A 21,801-nucleotide genomic window follows, 5' to 3' on the forward strand; every position below is an offset into this window, starting at 1 on the left:
CTTTTGACGTTTGACCGCTGTTAACTTTGCACTGAAACCAATTCAAGTGAACATGCTGCGTGCGAACAAATGTCAAAATTCCTGGGTGCCGTGACCACATCCCTAATCATGATTGTCTGAAGCATCCCTGGTTGTTTATGTACTGAACAAAAAAATTAAATACAAGAATGTACTCTGGTGGATTCTAATTTCGGTCATACAGTTGTTACACTCTTAAATGCATGGTTTCGGGCTGTTTTTGCGACCTTGTTTCTTTTGAAATGTATTTCAGTGTTTTTAGGGTGTAATTGTAGACACTTCAGCAGTGAAAAATGTAAGTTGTCTTGACCAAAAATTCTTGGTTTTTGGTAAATGATGTGTGATCTAGGCCTGTCAATGAATGTGAGAGATGTATTTCAGATATGAAGTTTGTATGTACGGCTTGTTTTTCTAGGAACTGAAGAATCTCATTCCGAAGTCTGCTGTAGGAACTCTCTCTTCCAACTCCAGCAATGTAATCAAGCTGATTATCGATGCTTATAATGTAAGTGAATGGTTGTCACAATTCTCATTACTCTGATGGTGAGGAGTGGAGTTGAAGACATTACTCCCTCGCCTTGCTTGATCTTATCTTGTACAGAGCCAGCCTCTCTTGTGCATGGATCTAAGCCTTAATGGGTAACCAGCCTTTAAAATCCAGTTTTATACACAAAGCAATCAAGAGACATTGTTAGACTTGTGTAGTCTGTGAGACAGGAAGCCAGCATTGTCTGTGTTTGTGGGTTGTTTTGTATTCTTTTCTTATCTTTGTCAGTTTTTCTTGTAATATTTAATTTTTTCTCTTAGGAACAGTGCATTTTATGCATTATGTAACTTTTTTCCCTTTGTTTTGCAGTCTCTGTCTTCAGAAGTAATCCTTGAGAACAGCAAGCTTCCAGAGGGGGTGACTATTAACTATGTTTCACATTGCAAGAATGGGCTCGTCAACACTGGAGAAAACGGAAGAAAATGTTCCAACATTTCCATTGGAGATGAAGTAGGAAGAATTTTTTTTTTATTTTATTTTTTTCTTTAACATACAAATTGAATTCATGCTAGTTTATATTGCGGTCCTTCAGATCCCTCTAATTCATACTTGTATGAATGTTCATTGTCTGTTTTCAGTTTGAATTTCTTTGTAGCAGTATCATATTTCTGCCCGGCCCACATGCACTTGATTTCGTGCTCGACACTGTTTATGTGAAGCAAGGCCTCAACTGTTGCAACTGAGGCTTCCTGACGGGTTTTGGCAAAATATATCTGCAGCTGTTGAACATTTAGAATATATAGGATGAAGGGCTTTTTATGCACTTTGTCGATAACTGGCACATGTTGCTTTCAGCCATACAGTTTACTGTGGCTGTAGGGATTGTTGTTCCAATCTATTTTGCTTGCTGTTTTTCAAAGGTCATGTTTAATATCAGTATTACTGCACACAAATGTCCAAAGAAAGGCCAGGAAGAAACAGTCAAGATCAAACCACTGGGCTTCACGGAAGAAGTTGAAATCAAACTTAAGTTTGTCTGCGAGTGCGAGTGCCACGACAAGGGAATTCCAAACAGCCCAAAATGCAACGATGGCAACGGGACATTTGAGTGTGGTGCCTGCAGGTAGGGAGAAAAGGAAAGAAAGTTTAGCGTCCGATCAGCATTTACTAAACAAAAACAACAAAAAAATGACAATGCACATCAATTTTTGTTTTGAATGTGTCATTTTATAATCGCCACCAACTAAAAGGAGCACCCCCCTCCTCTCTTAACCAAACTACCTAAACTGTAGTATTATGGAATATATTTCGCAGACCTGCTTTAAATACACAGTCTATTGGGTGAGTAGCTGTTTACTTGCAAACTCAGAAGAATACAGGACATTGTGAACCACGCCAATAAACGTTTCAGTTGCTTGGCTATTTTAGTTGGTCTTTTAATCCTTGTTCCAGCCCACAATTGCACTCCATACTGCTTTGCAATTGTCTTCTATCCAGACAACCAGAAAGAATTGCATTCCAAATTAAACACAGCTGCTAAGCAAAGCCTTGTTGATGGTTCTAAAGAATTTCCAAGTCTAAATTATATCGGATGGGCTGAGTACTACTTTATTGAAACATTTTAACAGGAAAACTATCCCTTCCCCATAATTACATTTTCTACTGTATGCATTGTTACATGTGCATGTCTCACCTAGACAAAACATACTGTCTCCTGTGCGCTCAGAATTTCTTTTGCATTAAATTGTTTTTCAGGTGTAATGAAGGCCGTATTGGTAGGCTTTGCGAGTGCAGCACAGAAGAAGTGAACAGTGATGACCTGGATGCGAACTGTCGACGGGACAATGGCACAGATATCTGCAGTACCAATGGAGACTGTATCTGTGGAGAATGTGTTTGCAAAAAGAGGGATAACCCCAGCGAAATCTACTCCGGCAAATACTGCGAGTGTGACAACTTCAACTGTGACAGGTCAAACAACATGATCTGTGGTGGTAAGAAGATGGATCCAGTGTTAACATTAGCTATATTGTATAGCGCGTTTGTGCATTTACAAGAAGAATTTCAAATTGCTTTGAGAGTCTTGGGATTTTTAACTACTTGTTCTCTGATTTGCAGGAAATGGCGAATGTGTCTGCAGGGTATGCAAATGCTCCCCCAGCTATACCGGCAGTGCCTGTGACTGCTCGCTGAACACATCCACATGTTTAGCAAAGAATGGACAGATCTGCAACGGCAGAGGAAATTGTGAATGCGGCACCTGCAAATGCACAGATCCAAAATTCCAGGGACCAACCTGTGAGATATGCCCCACGTGCCCAGGAGTGTGTGCCGAGCATAAGTGAGTCTTTCAATGCATTTCAATATAGATACATTGAAATGCAAAACATCAGAAGGGGACTCATTTGTTACCTGTCTCTAAAGCCAAGAATTATTTTTTGAAGCTAAATTAGTTTTACTATTTGGGGAGGGGTGGGGAGTATAATAACACTGTGTAACAATTTTTTTTTATTTTTTGTTCCTGGGTAGTAAGTGTTATTTCCTAATTGGTTATGCCTCAAAAGCATAGAAAATGGCTATTATTCCCCACAAACTTTGCTTTTGTGACCAGGACAGTGATATTTCAAAATATCACTATTTCCAATGGGAAAACGGGCAAATGTGTGTCTTTTCGTTCACATAGTCAGAAAAAAACAACATATGAATCCAAATTAACATGTATTTATACTAAAGTAATACAAAAATGACTACAAAAGATATTTAGAAGTGAGTAGTTTTTTGAGATTTACGATTATACTGTAAATACAGTATAATCGTAAATCTCGAAAAACTACTCACTTTGTATTACTTCAGTATAAATACATGTTAATCTGGATTCATATGTTTTTTTCTGACTTTATGTGAACGAAAAGACACACATTTGCCCGTTTTCCCATTGGAAATAGTGATATTCTGAAATATCACTGTCCTGGTCACAAAAGCAAAGTTTGTGGGGAATAATAGCCATTTTCTAACTTTTGAGGCATAAGCAATTAGGAAATAACACTTACTACCCAGGAACAAAAATTGTGTTACATAGTGTAATAATAATGTGTTTTATTGTCTCCTCAACACTGAATAATCACAGACTGTTGCAAGCTTAGTAAAACGTGTTTCGTTGCGTCTGCAGGGAGTGTGTACAGTGCAGAACCTTTAATACAGGAGAGAAGAAAGACACCTGTGAGGCAGACTGCTCGTATTTCAACCTCACCAAGGTGAACGATCGGGACAAGCTGCCCCAGCCGGGCCAGGCCACAGCACTGACTCACTGTAAAGAGAGGGATGCGAGCGACTGCTGGTTTTACTTCACCTACGGCGTCAACAACACAGAAAATGACATCCATGTGCATGTTGTTGACGTACTAGGTGAGTGCTGAGAACACGTTGTAGTGGGGTTTAGTTGAAACCCCAAATTCTGTAGTCTTGTAGGAATGGAACCAATCTTTAAGTCAAACTTTTTCTTTCAATTTAAAACTACTGTAAACCAACTAACTTTAATGAATTATTTTATCTGTTTTTGCATGCATCTGTTTAAGTGGAGTCTATCCTTCAATGTGGTGAAACAAAATACCCTAAGCTAGAATGCATGTGTACACAAAAGGCCCAGAAGTTACCGTCCAAAAGCTCTACGTTTTCATAGAATCAAACCCATGGATCCATTCCTCCCCACATTTTTTAAATGCCATTCTTTTTTCCTTCCTGCTCCCATGTAAACAGAGTGTCCTACTGGACCGGACATTATCCCGATTGTGGCAGGTGTGGTCGCTGGCATCGTGCTGATCGGTCTCGCTCTCCTGCTCATCTGGAAGCTGCTCATGATCATCCACGACAGAAGGGAGTTTGCTAAGTTTGAAAAGGAAAAGATGAATGCTAAATGGGACACGGTGAGCAACGCTGGTTTTGAATTTTCAAAAGCATTGCTTGTTAAAAGTTGAATGGGTCATTATATATGTTATTGTAATGGAATTATTTTGACAAAATATGAGTTGATTACTTAATATGGAGATTGGCTTCCTGTACTGGAAAAACTTGTCCGATAGGTCACTGGAGCAACAGGGTTCTACCGTGTTCTTCAAGATTCATAGCCTTCATTGTTTGTGTATAGGCCTGAGAATAGGTTCCCTATCAAGTATGAAATGTAACCATTACCAAATGAGTGTTTTCCTGTAAAGATCCAGGAATCTGAATATAATACCAAAGCTACACGTAAGCACTCGTGACGAAGCCATGCTAACCATTAACCTGCAACATGTTTGAAGGGAAATGATGCTTATGTGCAGCTTTGGTATTCTATTCATGTTCCTGGATCTTTACAGGTTAACACTCATTTGTTAATGGTTACATTTCTATTTCAGGGAACCATGGTTATGAAGATAACCCAACGTTTCCTGTATTGTAACTCTCTCTGTGTGCCTTTCATCTACAGCTCTTCAGCTATACAAAGATTTATCTGGAACTTTTTATTATCCTTTCCTTGAAGGTTTAATTTAATTTTCACTATAACATTCATGTCCTGTCTAACGATCAATGCTTCATACCTTGCTTTATTCATGTATTCTTTTATACATCTACCATATTTTCTACTGCAGCAAGAGAATCCAATTTACAAGAGTCCTATTAATAAGTTCAAGAATCCAAGCTATGGACGTAAAGCCGCTGCTGTCTAAATCTCAGTTTGTATTTCTTTTTCCTTTACGCTTTGTTTCTGCATGGACTTCATCTGACCCTTTTTTGCTAACACGTGTTACACGTCAGTCTTTTCGTGCACATCTTTTTCTTTGTTCAATTTGTTCTGTTTTTGCTTTGCTTTTTTTTTGTTTTTGTTTTTTTTAACTACCAAGTGTCCCAATTTAAAAAAAAAAAAAAGATTCCAGTACATTAACATCAAAACGATGCTCACTTGCCATTATCTGTTTGGGAGAGGACTAAAAAGCAGAAGTGGTTGCACTGGCCATTACTGAGGTTCATTGGTGGAACATTGTAGGGAAAATGTGCATTAAACAGATCACTTTAAATGAGAACTGAATAATACGTAAAATACCTTGTAAGTTTGACACAGAGGGTCAGTTGCAGCGAACTTGCACAGTTAGTACAGCGCTGCATACTAAACTCTACCCTGGTTAGCACAGTACTATCTGCATTACAAGTAAGTCCCAATTGTAACACAAAAAGATGAGGAACGACGTTGGGGATTTTCCGATCACGGCATTAGCACGGAACACCGATATTACTGCCTGAATCAGAATTGGGGATGGGAAATAAAAAATCTGGGAATGATTGGATCGTACGGAAGTGTATTGCTGCCACGAGACACACATACCCAGATTTTTTTTTTACCTCTAAAATAGAAAAATGCTGCCATTTATTAAGGAGGCTTTTTTCTCATGGCAGCAATACGCTTCTAGGTAAAATGCAGTATTAGCTGATTTTTTTTTTTTTTTATTCCATTCAAACAATGAGTGTAATCATGAAAAGGTGCAAACAAATTAATAACTAATTACAAACTGCAAAGTATAAACAAAACATTGTTTTGATTGGATCATTCAGTTGCTTAATTAGGAGGAGTTCAGCTGCTTCCCAGATCTCTGCTTGTTGCCTATTTAAAACTGCCAGTAAGTGAACATGTAGGATTGTGGCTCTCCAGGTGCAGGGTTGCAGACACCTGAATGTTTTTTTTGAAATGATGTATTTCAGACTTTTTAATTTTAGACATGATTTTCACTATCCATCCACATTAATTAATATAGCATGGTCATTGTTACAAAGTGGTGTGTGTGTGTGTTATAAAACTGTTTAATCATAAACCTAATGATTACATTTGACATTTCTTCATTCTTGCTCAAGTAATATGATGGAACAGACCTTAGTCTAAAGAGGTTGTTGGACTGCGTTACGGTACTTAGTCTCCTGTAGGGGCACAAGTCCTTTTAGTACAGATTTGTTACAATTGGGAACAAATTTAATACACACCTGCGGATCATCTTCATTTGCTAAGTTCGTTGTAATTAGTACTAGGCTTCCGTACTTACCACAAGATCATCCCCAGCTTTGTTTGTTGCAATTGACCCAGAGTGAATCCAGATATAGAGGCTCAAACAAGTTTAACAACTTTTTTTTTATTCATGTAAGTTACAAAATGCAAAACACAGAGCAGACAGTTATCTTGCAGACAGTATTGCCAGGCAGCCAAAGAAGTGAATTCATCACATCTTGGGCTAAGCTGTGGAGCGGCTGCTGCAGCTGTGTGTCCTCCTCTGTAGGGTCGACGTCCTTCCAAAAATGGTCTTGTAGCTTTCTAATTTTATATTCTTGCAATTTCACATCACCTTGGCATCAGTTCCACTTACCTGTCCCAGTCCTTCCTTTCTGGTTGCCTTCAAGCAATTCTTTATTGAACTTACATTTACATTGTAGAATGTCACACAGTTCTCGCCCGTGCCACATCCTAATACAATCTTAAGTTCAAAGTTCACAAACAATTATGATAGCGTAGCAACACAGAAAATGACCATTATTATCACAGCACTCTTAAAGATGTACTGTAACAATACAGAATATTAACTTATGTAAAATACAACCCTAAGAAAATGGTCCTGCATGCTTGAACCGTTTTAACATTTAATTTGCATGTTGATTTAGATTTTTCTAAACAGTTTTTTTAATCTCAACCTACGTGGAGCTTTAATTGGCTTAATGCTAAGTTACATTGCTGCAGTGTGTGTTTTGGGAATGTAAATGATAGCATGACCTTGGTGTTCAGCAGTGAACCACATTTTTGCCTGTGTGCTTTTAGTGGTTGGTTTGTAAGGCCAGTTTCAGCTGAAATAAATGCATATGGAAACTGTTCAGACTGACTGACCAGAGATGTGTAACATATGGGAGCATTTATTAGTTCTTCTAGGCTTGTACTTTGAACTCGGAAAGGAAGGTTCTGCATGATGAGCTCATGGTGCACAAATTAACTGGACCTTGTTAAGCAAATGCATTAATTGTATTACTCCAAGCACCCTAAATTGCCTAATCGTTAACTGTGGAAACATCCCAGATGTATATCATAGTAATAGAAACAGGGTATGGGCCTTGCTTATTGCTGTTGGGGGGGGGGGCCCCGAGTGGCTCATCTGGTAAACACACATCCGCGTGGTGTGCAGTGTGTCTTTCAAGGCAGATCCATGTCCTGGCTGTGGAGTGACCGGTCTTCACTGGAGATCCTGAGGGGAAGTCACTACAGCAAACCCTACTGGCCAGACACTCCGTGAGCTCAAAAGTGGACACCTGCAGGGCTGGCCTTTGTCTTCCAGAGGCCGGTAGCTCGCTGGTATCTGCTCTCGAGTTCCTGGATGTAAGGGAAAGCTGGTTCGGTCACGGGATTGGAGAACACCCTCTGAGCCAATTGGCTGTGTCGCCAGAACACTGAAACACTTCATCTTTTTATGAATTAAGATAGGCAAGGGCAATGGGATGTGTTGAACGGTATTCTAGAAATGCATTGTGGATATAAAAGGAAATGGATTCTAATTGTAAATCCTCTTTTTGTTTTTCAGGGTGAAAATCCCATCTACAAAAGTGCAGTGACAACTGTGATCAATCCTAAGTATGAGGGCAAATAATCAGAAGTGTGTTACTTTCTTATTACAACACTGTATGCAAAATTTGTTTTTTTTTTTGGGGGGGGGGGGGGGGCGGCACGGCAGTGGGTTTAAATTAAGTTTTTGTTTTTTTTGTAACGTTTTCATTGATAGGCCACTCCAGGGTTTTTTTTTTTTTTTTTTTTTTTTTTAACCTTTTTTTTCCTATGCAGTTTGAAAATGTAGTGTGTAATTTTGTTTTTTCTTTCTAAAATTGTTGATGCCACAGGAGATCTTTTTGATTTATTAAAAGGTCCACAAAGGTCAGATTGTGCCTTTCATTTCAAGCAACCCACAAACATGGGTCTGTTGCATAGTCTGTGGGTTTTTATTTTTTGTTTGTTTTTGTTTTTTTAGCCATTGTTATGGTGCCTTCAAGGGCTTGAATTTACAGATCGCTGCCAGGGATATTGGAATAGTTGTATTTTGTTGTAAGATGCTTTCTATCGTTAGAAATGTTATGTGCAAGTAGTGTAATGGACTGCTGGTTTAGGAGTGGGAAATGTACAGAAGAAAGATATAATGTGCAGGTGAAAAGTTAGTCTGATATTGTACTAAAGGAAGATGAAATGTGCTTGTAAATGTAGCTACTGATAGGCTTGTTCAGTGTAACCCCAGCTAATTAAATTATATGCAAGTAGCTTCAAGGTGCGGTCCTGAAATTCAAGCCCTGATCAACTCTTTAAGCCATGCCCAAATAAAAACAGAACAAAAACAAAATCGCATTATTTACAAAAAGCCTTAGATTTTTTTTTTTTTGCTCTCAAGTACCATAACTGTATTTTGTGGGATTTTAACTATTTTGTTGTTGTCTGAGCTTGCATATGATCTTTATTATTGTATTAACAATTTATTTTAAGACAAATCCTCCATACACATTTTTTCCTTGTATTTGTATGTATATAAGCAGAGGTTAAAATGCATCCTTGCATACTGATGAGCCACACAAAAGGATTAGCAACACTATTTTGTTTTGGCATGTCATACAAGAAACCGCATTAGAAAATGGCCTCTGGAATAGTTTTAAAAAATTGTCTCATGTACTACACGTCATATCCTTGTTAAGTGCCTTTTTATTTTAGCATTTATGTTCACTTTTGCAATACTGTTTCTGAAATTATTTATTAAAGTACCAAAAATTACCATAAATGCTTCCTTTTTTCTTTTTGAAACTAAATATTCCTGTTTTGGGTTTCTTAGTTTATTACAATAGTTTATCCACTAATCTATTATAGCTGATGTGATTTACCACACAAATCAAATGCATTGGACTTCCTAAGTAGACGAAGCAGCCTCTACATTAAGAATGTTACACAGAGCACCAGCTGCAATGTACTGGCAAGTAAAGCAGCTCATAATGGAGAACATCAAGAGTGTTCTGATTCACAATTCTGTATCCATTCCTGGACCCCAAACCGGATGCACTTTGAGAGTGCCACTCTCATAATATTCCCTGCTAGGCATGCCAGTAGTCATGAAAGCTAGTATTCACATCACGTAGCCTGTTGAGACTGTAGTATCCTGGGTAGGTCTATACAGTATGGGTTTGTCTGTACGTTTATCTGCCCATCTGTGTCACACATGCATTCTTCCATTTATCTGGAGAACCACTTACCCAGTTGTCATGGAACTTTGATATTCTCAATAACGTACGCTAAATGAAGCGAGTACTGACTCGGGTTGGGAGTCTGTCTATAGTAGCTCATCTGCATGCCACACTTGCACACTGCTTTTCCAATGGTCATGAAACTTGGTATTAACGTTCCATATTGGAGAATAAGAGATTCTGGAATATTAAAATATTCAGAATCGCTCAAATTGCGATTTATACATTTATTGATATACATTGTATTTGTTTGTGCAAGGCATGCATTTGTGGTCTTGCCTAACCTCCATGGAACTTGGTTTCAGTAGACTAGGTCTCAGGCCAGTTTGTTTTCTGTATTGAGAGTGCATGCATCACACCAAAAAAGAGAACTATGCATGAACCAGAAATAAAAAAAAACACAAAATTCTATGTGAATGTTATTTATCACATTCACTTGAACAATATTGGGTACTGAGGTCTGTCTGTATTACATTCATCAGAATGTAGCTCTGCCAAAAAGCTTGAGAGCAACTTCAGCAAAGTTCAAAATGGGGGTGTCAGAACCCGGGTGATTGACTAGAATACTGTTGTATATAGTATCCACTAGAGGGCAGCAGTGTGTAAGATTGTGCAGTCTTTCAAAAACCATCTTTGTCACGTGAACTTTACTATTTTCTAGAAGGCCTTGCAAAGTAGTAAAAAGGTGCTGGAACGGCGAATTGTACCGGTAAACCCTTTACAAGCATTGGGTGACAAGACCCTTGGCTATCTTCTACTGCTCTTGTCATTCTATTAAGATGTATAATGCACTTTTTTTAGTATAGTTCTGACAGGCTTTTTTAACTCCTTCCAGTGCAATTATGCAAAACTTTTTAATATATCTGGTGCTCGCTGAAAACTGGAACAAACACGTGTAGATTTTTCATGCTTCATTCATCTAGTTACACCAGATAAAAGGTGATGTTATGAAATCATGTACTCTGCATTGCAATTGTCATACTAATTGCTGCTTGCTTGGCACTGATTGCAAAGGGGGCCCCAGATGTGTTCGACATTTTAGATTTTTTCTACATTTTTTTTGTTTGTTTTTTATTTTAACAATGATAATATCATTAGCATTTATATTTGCAGAAGTTTGTATCACTGTAGGTGCTGGTGCCAGGAATTCGGATTGTATCCTCTCTCATTTCAACAGGTGTCGCCATTGTCTTAATTATCCATTAACTCCCCCCCCCCCCCCCCCCCCCCCCCCCCCCCCAGAGGCTGGGCACGGTTTTGGGGTACTATTTTGCACAAACATTTGCAGTTGTATTCTGTGTGCACGATATATATATATAAAAATAATCGAGCTTATGTGTCTGTATGTGATTACGTCACCTACCAGCCCTGCTGCTGCCTTCCCGTGTGCATGCCACAATACATATGTAACAGGATGGGGGTTGGGCGCAAACCAGCGAGTGTCTTCGCCACTATGAAAAAGAGAGAGGCGCCTCTGTAGAATTGGTATAGAGCTTTTAACCTCCTCATCTCACTTACAGGTGACATAATCACATCACACAACACTGCCCCATACATACACGCATGCTGTATAAAGCTTACCCTCTTTTTAACAGCAATATTACATGCAGGAACGCCAGTCTTATTGGCTTCAGCGCACCATTAGCCAGTATTCCAAATTTAGCACTATGGGGTGTGCAAAAATGCAACTGTTGCCACCAGAAAAAAAAAAATATGCACAAAACCACATGAATTCCTTTAGAAACAAGTACCATATTCTGTTTGTTAGAACAGAGCCTAATAAAGAGACGCTGGTATTGTAAACGCGGGTGACACTTCTTTGTAAATGGCTGCTGTATGTCACGGAAGATTCGATATTGGGCAGTAATGTTTTTGTTCCTCTTTTCTTGGCAGTCAGTTAGGTTGCTGTTTGTGTACTCGGGCAGTCGCGTCTTTTGTTGGCGATTTTAATACATGCATCACTATGCTCGAATTTAAGAGGCAGGCCGTTTTTGAGAAGAACATTTTGATTTAAAGTGTGTCTAAATTAGAAGGAATACAGAACTGTCCACTAGATGGTGCTAGATATGCACTGGATATCAAGAATTAGAGGTAAAAAATAACATAACACGGTTTATTTAATGTATGTATGAACGAGTTGTGTTGGTACCTTCTGCACAGCGGTTAAGGCGTTTACTTGGGGAGCGTGAGGTAGCCCAGTTATGCATAGGGGTCTACCTAAATCGCAAAATTTAGGGGTCACCGCCAAATTCACCTTTTTTAGGGGCCAATGCATACAAACAAGTGCAGAGTGGAAAAATAAATGAACTACTGCACAACGCAAACGACGCAAACCTTTTTATTCCTTCGTCGTCCGGTGCACTACGGTGGCACTGAAGTGCAAAACACAAACACAAAAAAAAAGCAGAAACACAAAAATGAAAACACAACATTAAGAAAAACACAATATCATTAAGGAAAACAAGAGCATTAACAAAACGCAACATTAAGAAAACACAGCAATGTTAAAGAAGACGCTACAACATTAACTGTGGACAAGGATGAATCGAGTCGTTTAAGATTTGAGACCATCACACCCCCATTTGACGCGTTCAGCGGTTCGGTTGCATTTTAATGAATAATAATAATAATAATAAAAACTAAGTGCTATGAAGATGGCTCTTGTTTCTAAGCTGGCAAGGAGAAATCGATTGATGCCTGTTTAAAGACGATCGGAGCAGGATAAATACTTCTCACCATTCCTGGGTGGCACAATGATTGACAGGTTGTTCCTCCAATCAGTGAGGTGGAACCCCTTATGTACCTACCCATTCCGGTTTGAACTTAGTTAATGTCGTTGTGTTTTCTTTTTTGTGTTTCTGCTTTTCTTTTTGTGTTTGTGTTCTGCACTTAACGGCCACCGTATGACACCGTATCTGAAATGTTCTTTTCAGACAGCTCTGATCTGTTTAGCAGAACACCAGGAGACTAACGGCATGTTACTGGAATCACCTCCAGATTGTCAGAAAGAACTAGAAAAAACCACATTAGAATAAGAGCATTTGTAAAATAGAAACCTCTTAACCCTGTCTTGCATTCTATGACTGTAACGTCTGGGACTTTTGTCAATTCAATTTTTCAGCATGAAAAAAGAAACAAGGACAGTGGCTTTTTAGATTTAAACTACAGTATAATGAAAGGCAGTCCAAATCTGCTGGAAAATAAGCAATAAGCTACTAACAACCAAACGAGCAAGATGGGCCGAATGGCCTCCTCCTCGTTTGTAAACTTTCTTATGTTCTTATGTGTATATATAATATATATATATATATATATATATATATATATATATATATATATATATATATATATATATATATATATATACATATATATATATATATATATATATATATATATATATATATATATATATATATTTCAAAGTTTTGGCAGGGCAAGTTCTCAAACTCCATGGAGTTCACACAAACTGTTTTTGATTTTGTTAAAATGTAATTAAAGAATAATGAACGAAGTGAATACTTCCATACATGCATACATAGATAAGGCCCTCCCAATCCAGCATAGCCAGGGAGGAGTTATGGTTCATATCCTACTCATTCGCTGTGTACACTTTCTAAACATCTTTTTAAATGAACTGTCATTTTAAGTGAGAGGTATTGGTACTGTTAAATCTCCTCCCGTTTTCTAGTCATTTCTTTAAAGACATTTAATAAGACTCCTGTCCCGAATTTATGGGCTTCATCAGCAGTTGCTGTTTCTTCAGTTTCTTTTTGTCACTATGAGACCAGTCAACAGTTAATTCCAGCAACAGAGCAAAGGAAACCACCGCCTGCTGGAGTCCCAGCGCTGGATGTACCTTCTCTGTGTGTGATCAAGAACCAAGAATCCAAGTAAATGAGCAGAAACCAAGAGACACGGTGAGTACTGCATGAACTGCACAGCATACAGAGGCACACACAAACTGTATACGTGTGCAGATCACAGTCTAAATTATATGCTTATAAAATACAAAAAAGTTAATTATCGCTCATTTTTAAGCCTGCAACTTTAAATTGCAATTGAATTATAAGCAGAGTGGACTATGTATGATGTTGTAGTTGTTACTGTTAATACTACACTATGTAACACAATTTTTGTTCCTGGGTAGTAAGTGTTATTTCCTAATTGCTTATGCCTCAAAAGTATAGAAAATGGCTATTATTCCCCAGAAACCTTGCTTTTGTGACCAGGACAGTGATATTTTGAAATCTACCTATTTCCAATGAGAAAACAGTCTTTTCGTTCACTAAAGTCAGAAAAACAACATATGAATCCAAATTAACATGTATTTATACTAAAGTAATACAAAAATGACTACAAAAGATTTAGAAGTGAGTAGTTTTTCGGGATTTACGATTATACTATAAATCACTTTCACGAATCAGCCCCCAAATGTAGTCTCCCATCATGTTCTCGTTATACTGTCCTTGGTAGCGGCGTTCAAAGTCCAGTATATCCTGGTGGAAGCGCTCGCCTTGATCCTCCGAGTATGCTCCCATGTTCTCCTTGAATTTATCAAGATAAGTATCAAGGATATGGACTTTGAGGGACATCCTACAGCCCATTGTGCCGTAGTTCTTCACCAGAGTCTCAACCAGCTCCACATAGTTTTCGGCCTTGTGATTGCCCAGGAAGCCCCGAACCACTGCGACAAAGCTGTTCCAAGCCGCTTTCTCCTTACTAGTGAGCTTCTTGGGGAATTCATTGCACTCCAGGATCTTCTTTATCTGTGGTCCAACAAAGACACTGGCTTTGACCTTTGCCTCAGACAGCTTAGGGAAGAAGTCTTGAAGGTACTTGAAGGCTGCCGACTCCTTATCTAGAGCTCTGACAAATTGTTTCATAAGGCCCAATTTGATGTGCAGTGGTGGCATCAGCACCTTCCGGGGGTCCACCAGTGGCTCCCACTTGACGTTGTTCCTCCCCACAGAGAACTCGGTCTACTGTGGCCAGTCCCGCCTGTGGTAGTGCGCCTTGGTGTGCCTGCTGTCCCAAAGGCAAAGATAGCAGGGAAACTTGGTAAAACCGCCTTGGAGACCCATCAGGAATGCCACCATTGCAGCCTCTTGATGCCATCTCAGAAAAATGCAGATATGTATCCACTTAGGCAGCTGGAACTAAACTGAACTGGTGGGCTTAAGGCCCCTGTATTTATACTACTATTTATATTACTGTAACGTTCTAGAAAGTTCTAGAAGTTACTCCAAGTTTACTCAGCACTGAATCTATCTGGAATGTTCTGGAAAATAGGTAAATTTCAAAATATCACTGTCTGGTCACAAAAGTTTGTGGGGAATAATAGCCATTTTCTATACTTTTAAGGCATAAGCAATTAGGAAATAACACTTACTACCCAGGAACCAAAAAAAAAAAAAAATGTTACATGGTGTTATTATTGTTCTTATTATTATTGCAATGAATTCATTTTTGTTTATTGGTTTCACATGTTGTATAGATGCTTGCATTACACAATGATACACATATACAGATTTTAGCTTGGGGGACTTGTGTGCTTACAAAATACAATAATTGACCCTTGATATACTGTTTAATACTCTCAGTTTGCATTTCAGTACAGGACTCGTACAGTGCTAAAGTTCCCATGTAATTGTGGTGGTTTGCTACAGTTTATGATATAAATTCAAATGGCTTCCTTTTGTGTGATGATATTTAATGGAATTGCTATAAAAATCCAGCACAATCTATGGGACAAATGGTCATGAATCTTTGCTTTTTTTCATAGTATTTCTCATATTTTTTAAGACTTTTATGTGCAATTTTCCTCAATGTCTATCGAAGTGCAAACATGCATGTGTAATTAAATATGTTCATTCAATGGCATACAAATCACAACCAAAATTAAAAGCAGTATTGCAGATATTTCCATATTTCGTATTTTCATCTCTCTTCAAAAATCATCTTCTCAGAGAAAGAAGCAGTATTTCCATTTTTTGCATCTGGTTTCAAATTTTAACAATGTTTACCATTTATTAGTTCCAAATACCCACATTACATCTACATTGAACGCTATTGTTTAGATACAATATGTGCCACTAGCATTAATAGAGATAGGCAATTGATCAGATTACCTAAACCCCTGGAGAGCCCTTAGTCTGATACACCGATGGTCCACGATGATCCTGGAGGTATTAGAGGCTTATCTGTGTATGCCTCTATGCTGCTATTTGTACTATAGTAGGCTCAGACCGTTCGTTACAACAATTAGTTTGTTATCTTATCAATAGAAATGACTTATTCAGCTGTTACTCCATTCAAGTGCAACCAACCACATACTACTCTCTTTTACAAGGTTACTGTGGTTAACTGTTTACCATATTTTAAAATCTAGCCTTTCCTGCTTCCCATGAAGGACTTCCTACAAGAAGGACAGGTGGTGTCTGACCGCTGTGGTGAAATAGCCACTCTGATTGATAAAGGCTGCCCTGCACACCTGATTGAGAACCCATGGGGCTGTAAGGTTCTGCTTCTCAATAATGAGACCACAAGCCATGGTAAGGGACAGAGGGAGAAGCTGGATGAAATAACACAGCTGCAGCCACAGAAGCTGGTCCTCAGCCTGCGGATAGGTACATTTCAAACAGCCTATTGAAAGACTGACGGTAGTGGGCAGAGTTGTGCGATGCGTTCTGCTGTTGTGGACACTGCTGAACCCAGTGAGGGAGACAGGGTGATGAGTTCTGATGAACTTGAACATGTGTGATAAGACTGTCTCTTGGGAACCACCAGGTCTCATCCAATGTCCAGCAACTCACTGTGGTAATCATGTAACCTGGTCCTAGTGTTCATTTTCATATGGGAGGTGGAAGGTATGGTGGGAGGTGTAATGCACAAATCAACTCTATTCATTCTCAGGTGAGCCCCAGACCTTTGAATTGAAGTTCAAAAGAGCGGAGGACTACCCCATTGATCTTTACTATCTCATGGACCTGTCCTTCTCCATGGAAGATGACTTGATGAATATAAAAAGGCTAGGAACTGATCTAATGAGAGAAATGAAGAACATCACTGATGATTTTAGAATAGGTAAATAACCATGTGTACATGCATGTAGTGGAATAATATATGTGCTAGATTGTTACCTCAGGAGGCTGCAGGCTAGGTCATAAGTAACATGAGTTGTTGGTCTCAGTGGGTCCTACTCCAAATCACAAATCTACAAAAACAATTGAACACAATTGGCACCAGGAACCTATTGCTACATGCTAAGTCCTCCCAGGGGAGACCTAATGCTTTCTGCTGGGGAAGCTCACATCGCCTCTTTTGTGCAAGCTGTGGTCTGTAGATAAATAAAGAGAGCTTTAGTTACAGTGCTGACAATCCATCATCTTCCTGGAGCACTAACATCCAAAAAGAAGACATGTAATATGCATGTTATGAGGGGGAAAAATGAAATCAAAGTTTCTGTATATCTCAGGCTTTGGTTCTTTTGTGGATAAAACCGTGTTGCCTTATATAAATACTGTACCAGAAAAGCTGAAGAACCTCTGCCCCAGATACCACCCTTGCACAACCCCCTTCAGCTTTAAAAATGTGCTTAGCCTCACCAAGAATGGGAGTTTGTTTAATGAACTCGTAGGAAATCAGCAGATTTCAGCCAACCTGGATCCTCCCGAGGGGGGTCTTGATGCCCTCATGCAGTCTGCAGTCTGCACAGTGAGTACAATTGTTTCATCTGACTTCATTTGCTATGGTAGAAACTTTTTTTGCACCTTTTCATGATACATTATTATTTGGTTGAGTCATTTTGCAGTATGAGCCTAGGGACTTGTCAATAGCATGGTACTTTATAAATACTCTTATCTGCAATGTGATATTCTGTAATGTGATATTTTACAATGTGATATTTTGTAATGTGATACTTTGTACTGTGATATTTTGTAACAATTGTAAGTCGCCCTGGATAAGGGCGTCTGCTATCAGTATAACACGTACATCATAAAGGGCTATGCTTGGTTTGGGTTTTGAATTAAGCACCAGCTGAGATCGCACTCTTGTTTGTTACATCAAGGAGCATATTGGCTGGCGAAATGTCACCCGATTGTTGGTGTTCTCCACTGATGCGGGATTCCACTTTGCTGGAGATGGGAAACTGGGTGGAACAGTTCTGCCAAATGATGGAAAGTGCCATCTGGAAAATGGCATGTACACCATGAGTCATTACTACGTATGTTTTATATTGGTTATTTCTAACTGATTTCAGAATAGCACACTAACGACTGCTCAACAACAGTTCTGATAGCAAGATGCTGTACATCCAGGGATATATACCTGATCAGATTTAGAAAAAGATGTTCTTCCTGGTCTCTCCAGTGCAGAGTATCTGCTTTTCAAACTAAGATATACCAGTCCTGTGCAGAATGTGAACACAACGTACTAAACCTGGCCATTGACTCCTTCTGCCCAACCTTGTCTATGATTTTCTGTTCCTTATTTCAACAAGAGCCTAATCCGAATTGTGGGAGGATTGGGCTTCCACAGAATGGGATTTTGCTGTGTTTCTTCTGTATTTGTGGTCCTTCCTTTTGTCGTCCTGAAGTTGTATTTTTCCACACAGGATTATACTTCCATTGCTCATATTGCACAAACGCTAAATGAGAACAACACTCAGACCATATTTGCTGTCACTGCAGATGTTCTGCATTTATATGAGGTAACAATAAAAATAATCTATTCTGAGCACTATGTTAGTAAAATGTTACAGCTGCATGTCAAAGAGTGGCATTCAGTCTTCCCATGTCAGTGTTTCTACAAGTACACCAGTAGTTCAGGTTGTCTAGTAAAATAGCACGTCATAATACGTTTTGAAAATGTTATATGAGTGATCAAGTCTTTAATCCTATTAGACAACAAGGACCATATTTACCAGGGTGAATTTGTTTATTTTGTGTATTTATTTATTTATTGCTCCCAAGTAAAACAAATCTAGAATCTTACCAAACAAGAAACAACTAGCAAAGTTAATTTAATGAAGAGCGCCTTCAAAAATCTGGACCTTGTCCTTTTGTTTCTAAAAATATCAGTTTACCTTCACTCCAGGATGTGCTGGGATTGTGAGATATCACCAACTCTACAGGTGCATGTCAAAATAACAGCACACACCCTTCACTTACTGCCATGGTTACTTTCTTCACAGGGTTTAAAGCACCTTATTCCGAAGTCTGCTGTTGGAACTCTCTTCGACAATTCCAATAATGTGCTTCAGTTAATCACTGACGCCTACTATGTGAGTGCTTTCAAATGTTCATTCAACTAACAACATATGGCTGCTCAGTTGAACTCCAGCTTCAAATGACATTGTAATAGCTAGTTATGACATTTCCTTCAGTTGTGAAATGTAAGTAACGTAGAACTCCTTAAATCTCTGTGCTGGCAGAGCAGTGTCTGCTAAAATAGTTGAAGAGCGAGGCCATTTCAGTTCCAATATAACCGAATGCTTTTTATTACAGACGCTATCATCAGAAATCATTATGGAAAACAGCAAGCTACCAGAGGGATTCAAGATCAATTATACCACGTTCTGCAAGGACAACATCCTTCGTTCTGGAGAGGAGGGGCAGAGCTGCTCTAACATCTCCATTGACGATGAGGTTTCTAGCACTTACAATTCCTTAAGAGGATTTGCTAAACAATTTACATCGTCATATCACCTTTTCTTCTTGCTTTTTTTTAAAGGTAAAATTCAACATAAGTGTTACTGCAGAAGTGTTTGAAAGATGCAGATGAATTCCAGATCACAGTCAAACCTCAAGCTTTCATCGAGAAGGTGGAGGTTATCCTGAGATGAATCCGTCAGTGTGAATGTGAAAAGGACAGAATCCCTGACAGCCCACAATGTGCCAATGGCAGTGGAGCACTGGAATGTGAAGCGTGCAGGTAGATGTGGTGCTGCAGTTAGCTTAGCTGCCTTTTAGTTAGTTTTAATATTTAGTTTATTTTCAGTTTTTTTCTTTTTTTTTCAGGTGTAATAAAGGTCATATCGGTAGACTGTGTGAATGTGACATTAATGAAGGAGACCCAGTAGACATGGTAGATTTCTGCAGGGTAGGGAACAGCTCTGAAATCTGCAGTAACAATGGGGAGTGTGTCTGCGGGGAATGCATTTGCCACAAGAACAAGAACCCAGCCCATTTCTGTTCAGGAAAATACTGTGAATGCGACAACCTCAGATGTGACCAGTACAAGGGATTGCGGTGTGCAGGTATGGCATTAAAACCAAAATGTGTGTCTGAAGTAACATTTAGGGAAACTGTCCAAAACAAATGTATTTTTGAAATTAAATTGATGTTTTACAAAGAACAGTCAAAGCATACCTAGTTAGAAACATACCGTGAATGTGTTCCAAAGCACAAAGCAATACCGCAATTTCTGTTTTTCATATGGGTTTAGATAATTGTTTGTAGGATTTAGAGAACACATGTAAGACTATTAGCCTGTATTCAGTAGGGGCTCCCTCGCTATTCCACTGTGAAGCTATTGTCTTAATAACCTACCAAAACGTGAAGCCTAAGGCTTAATCTTTGTAAAATAAGTATGTGTCCTTTGGTTCCTAGGAAACGGAATCTGTGAGTGTGGTGTGTGTAAATGCTTCCCAGGATTCACTGGCAGTGCCTGTGACTGCCCTTTAGATACTGTGGCATGCATGGCAACAAATGGACAAATCTATAATAGAAAAGGAAGCTGCGAATGCAGCCGTTGTACCTGCACAAACAGCAGCTTCCAAGGAGCAACCTGCGAGATATGCCCAACCTGCCCAGATGTGTGCACTGTGCACAAGTTGGTGAAACTTTTTTTTTTTAGTCGTTATTTGGCCAACCAAGGCCTGGTTCTTAACTCAAAATACGTTGTCTGTCTTTGCCTATTGTGAATAACTTGTGCACTGCACATAACAATTCAGCCTATACTATCAGATATAACACAGACTCTCAAGAAATCGTATTTCCATTCTTAAAAACACACAGGCAATATGCTAACTGCAGTGTGTTCTGCGTAGGGCGTGTGTCCTCTGCAGGGTCTTCAATAAGGGTAAAACCAATGAAGAGTGTGACAGGGACTGTATGTATTTCAACCTCACACTGGTGGAGGACCCCAAGGAGCTGCCACAGCCAGGCCAGGACGACAGCACTCACATGTGCAAAGAGAAAGACAGAGATGAGTGTTGGGTCCACTTTGTATATGATGGTCACGACAGAGGCGATCAAGTCCATGTTCATGCAGTGAGAAAAGCAGCTGGGAACCCAAACAATGCCTACTTCTTCCATTCTTTACATTGATATTTAAAATGCCTGCCCCTAAAAACTGGTTAAATAACAACTAGGTGTCCAGTTACATAAGCTTTGACTCAAGTTTGTTAAAAAAACAACTCCAAACCGTCTCCAACGCCGCTTCAGTTTCACAAACAACTCGACAATCAAACAAACTGATCTAGGCTATTCTTGATTTAAAAATAAGCGCTGCCCTTTACGTGACTTTATATAGCATTGGGGCTTAGTTCCTCTGTCTACAACACAAGGGGAGTTGCATCCTAATCTGATGACCTCCGCAGTTCTTACAGAAACAGGAAGTTCCTATAAACAAGAGATTTGCTCTTCAAAGGTTTCAATATGATTGAATCAACCTGCTGCTAAGAACATTTCAGAAATCAGTGAGCCAACAAAACACAGAAAACTGATAATGAAGACAACAAGGTGGTGCAGCAGATTCATTCCCAAGCCGTGCCTTTCATCAGGTCTGGGTTCGATCTAGCTGAAGTTACCACTACATACAGCTATGGAACACGATGGAAAAAAACACGATATAAACATAATTTCATATCTTTTAGTTAACATCATGTCAAAGAAACTACAAAATGATATTGCAAAAGTCTACCACAAGCCATAATAGTACAGTATTTTATGTTGGATTTTAAAATGCAAATTTTTCATTAAATATATAGAAAACTACAGCGATATGTAATTTAATAT

At 38.9% G+C, this 21,801-nt stretch overlaps 1 protein-coding gene and 1 pseudogene across 4 annotated transcripts in view; both read left to right on the plus strand.

Annotated features, from left to right (window-relative positions):
• The window catches only part of LOC121314092 (integrin beta-1-like), a 32,077-nt gene extending 22,763 nt beyond the window's left edge, over nucleotides 1-9,314 (plus strand). For 3 of the 4 annotated variants that reach the window (XM_041246958.1, XM_041246960.1, XM_041246961.1), the window contains 9 exons: nucleotides 434-523; nucleotides 875-1,015; nucleotides 1,426-1,628; nucleotides 2,261-2,499; nucleotides 2,624-2,846; nucleotides 3,675-3,910; nucleotides 4,262-4,428; nucleotides 5,134-5,217; nucleotides 8,089-9,314. In XM_041246958.1, the coding sequence (XP_041102892.1) occupies nucleotides 434-523; nucleotides 875-1,015; nucleotides 1,426-1,628; nucleotides 2,261-2,499; nucleotides 2,624-2,846; nucleotides 3,675-3,910; nucleotides 4,262-4,428; nucleotides 5,134-5,211 (1,377 nt within the window). In that variant the 3' untranslated portion in view covers nucleotides 5,212-5,217; nucleotides 8,089-9,314. The remainder of the gene's footprint in view (nucleotides 1-433; nucleotides 524-874; nucleotides 1,016-1,425; nucleotides 1,629-2,260; nucleotides 2,500-2,623; nucleotides 2,847-3,674; nucleotides 3,911-4,261; nucleotides 4,429-5,133; nucleotides 5,218-8,088) is intronic. The other variant, XM_041246959.1, reaches the window with a different exon arrangement.
• A 6,640-nt stretch (nucleotides 9,315-15,954) lies between these two features.
• LOC121313747 lies at nucleotides 15,955-21,111 on the plus strand (annotated as a pseudogene).
• Nucleotides 21,112-21,801: the final 690 nt, after the last annotated feature.

This window comes from Polyodon spathula, chromosome 4 (genome assembly GCF_017654505.1).
Source record: "Polyodon spathula isolate WHYD16114869_AA chromosome 4, ASM1765450v1, whole genome shotgun sequence".
In the NCBI taxonomy this organism is placed as follows: Eukaryota; Metazoa; Chordata; class Actinopteri; order Acipenseriformes; family Polyodontidae; genus Polyodon; species Polyodon spathula.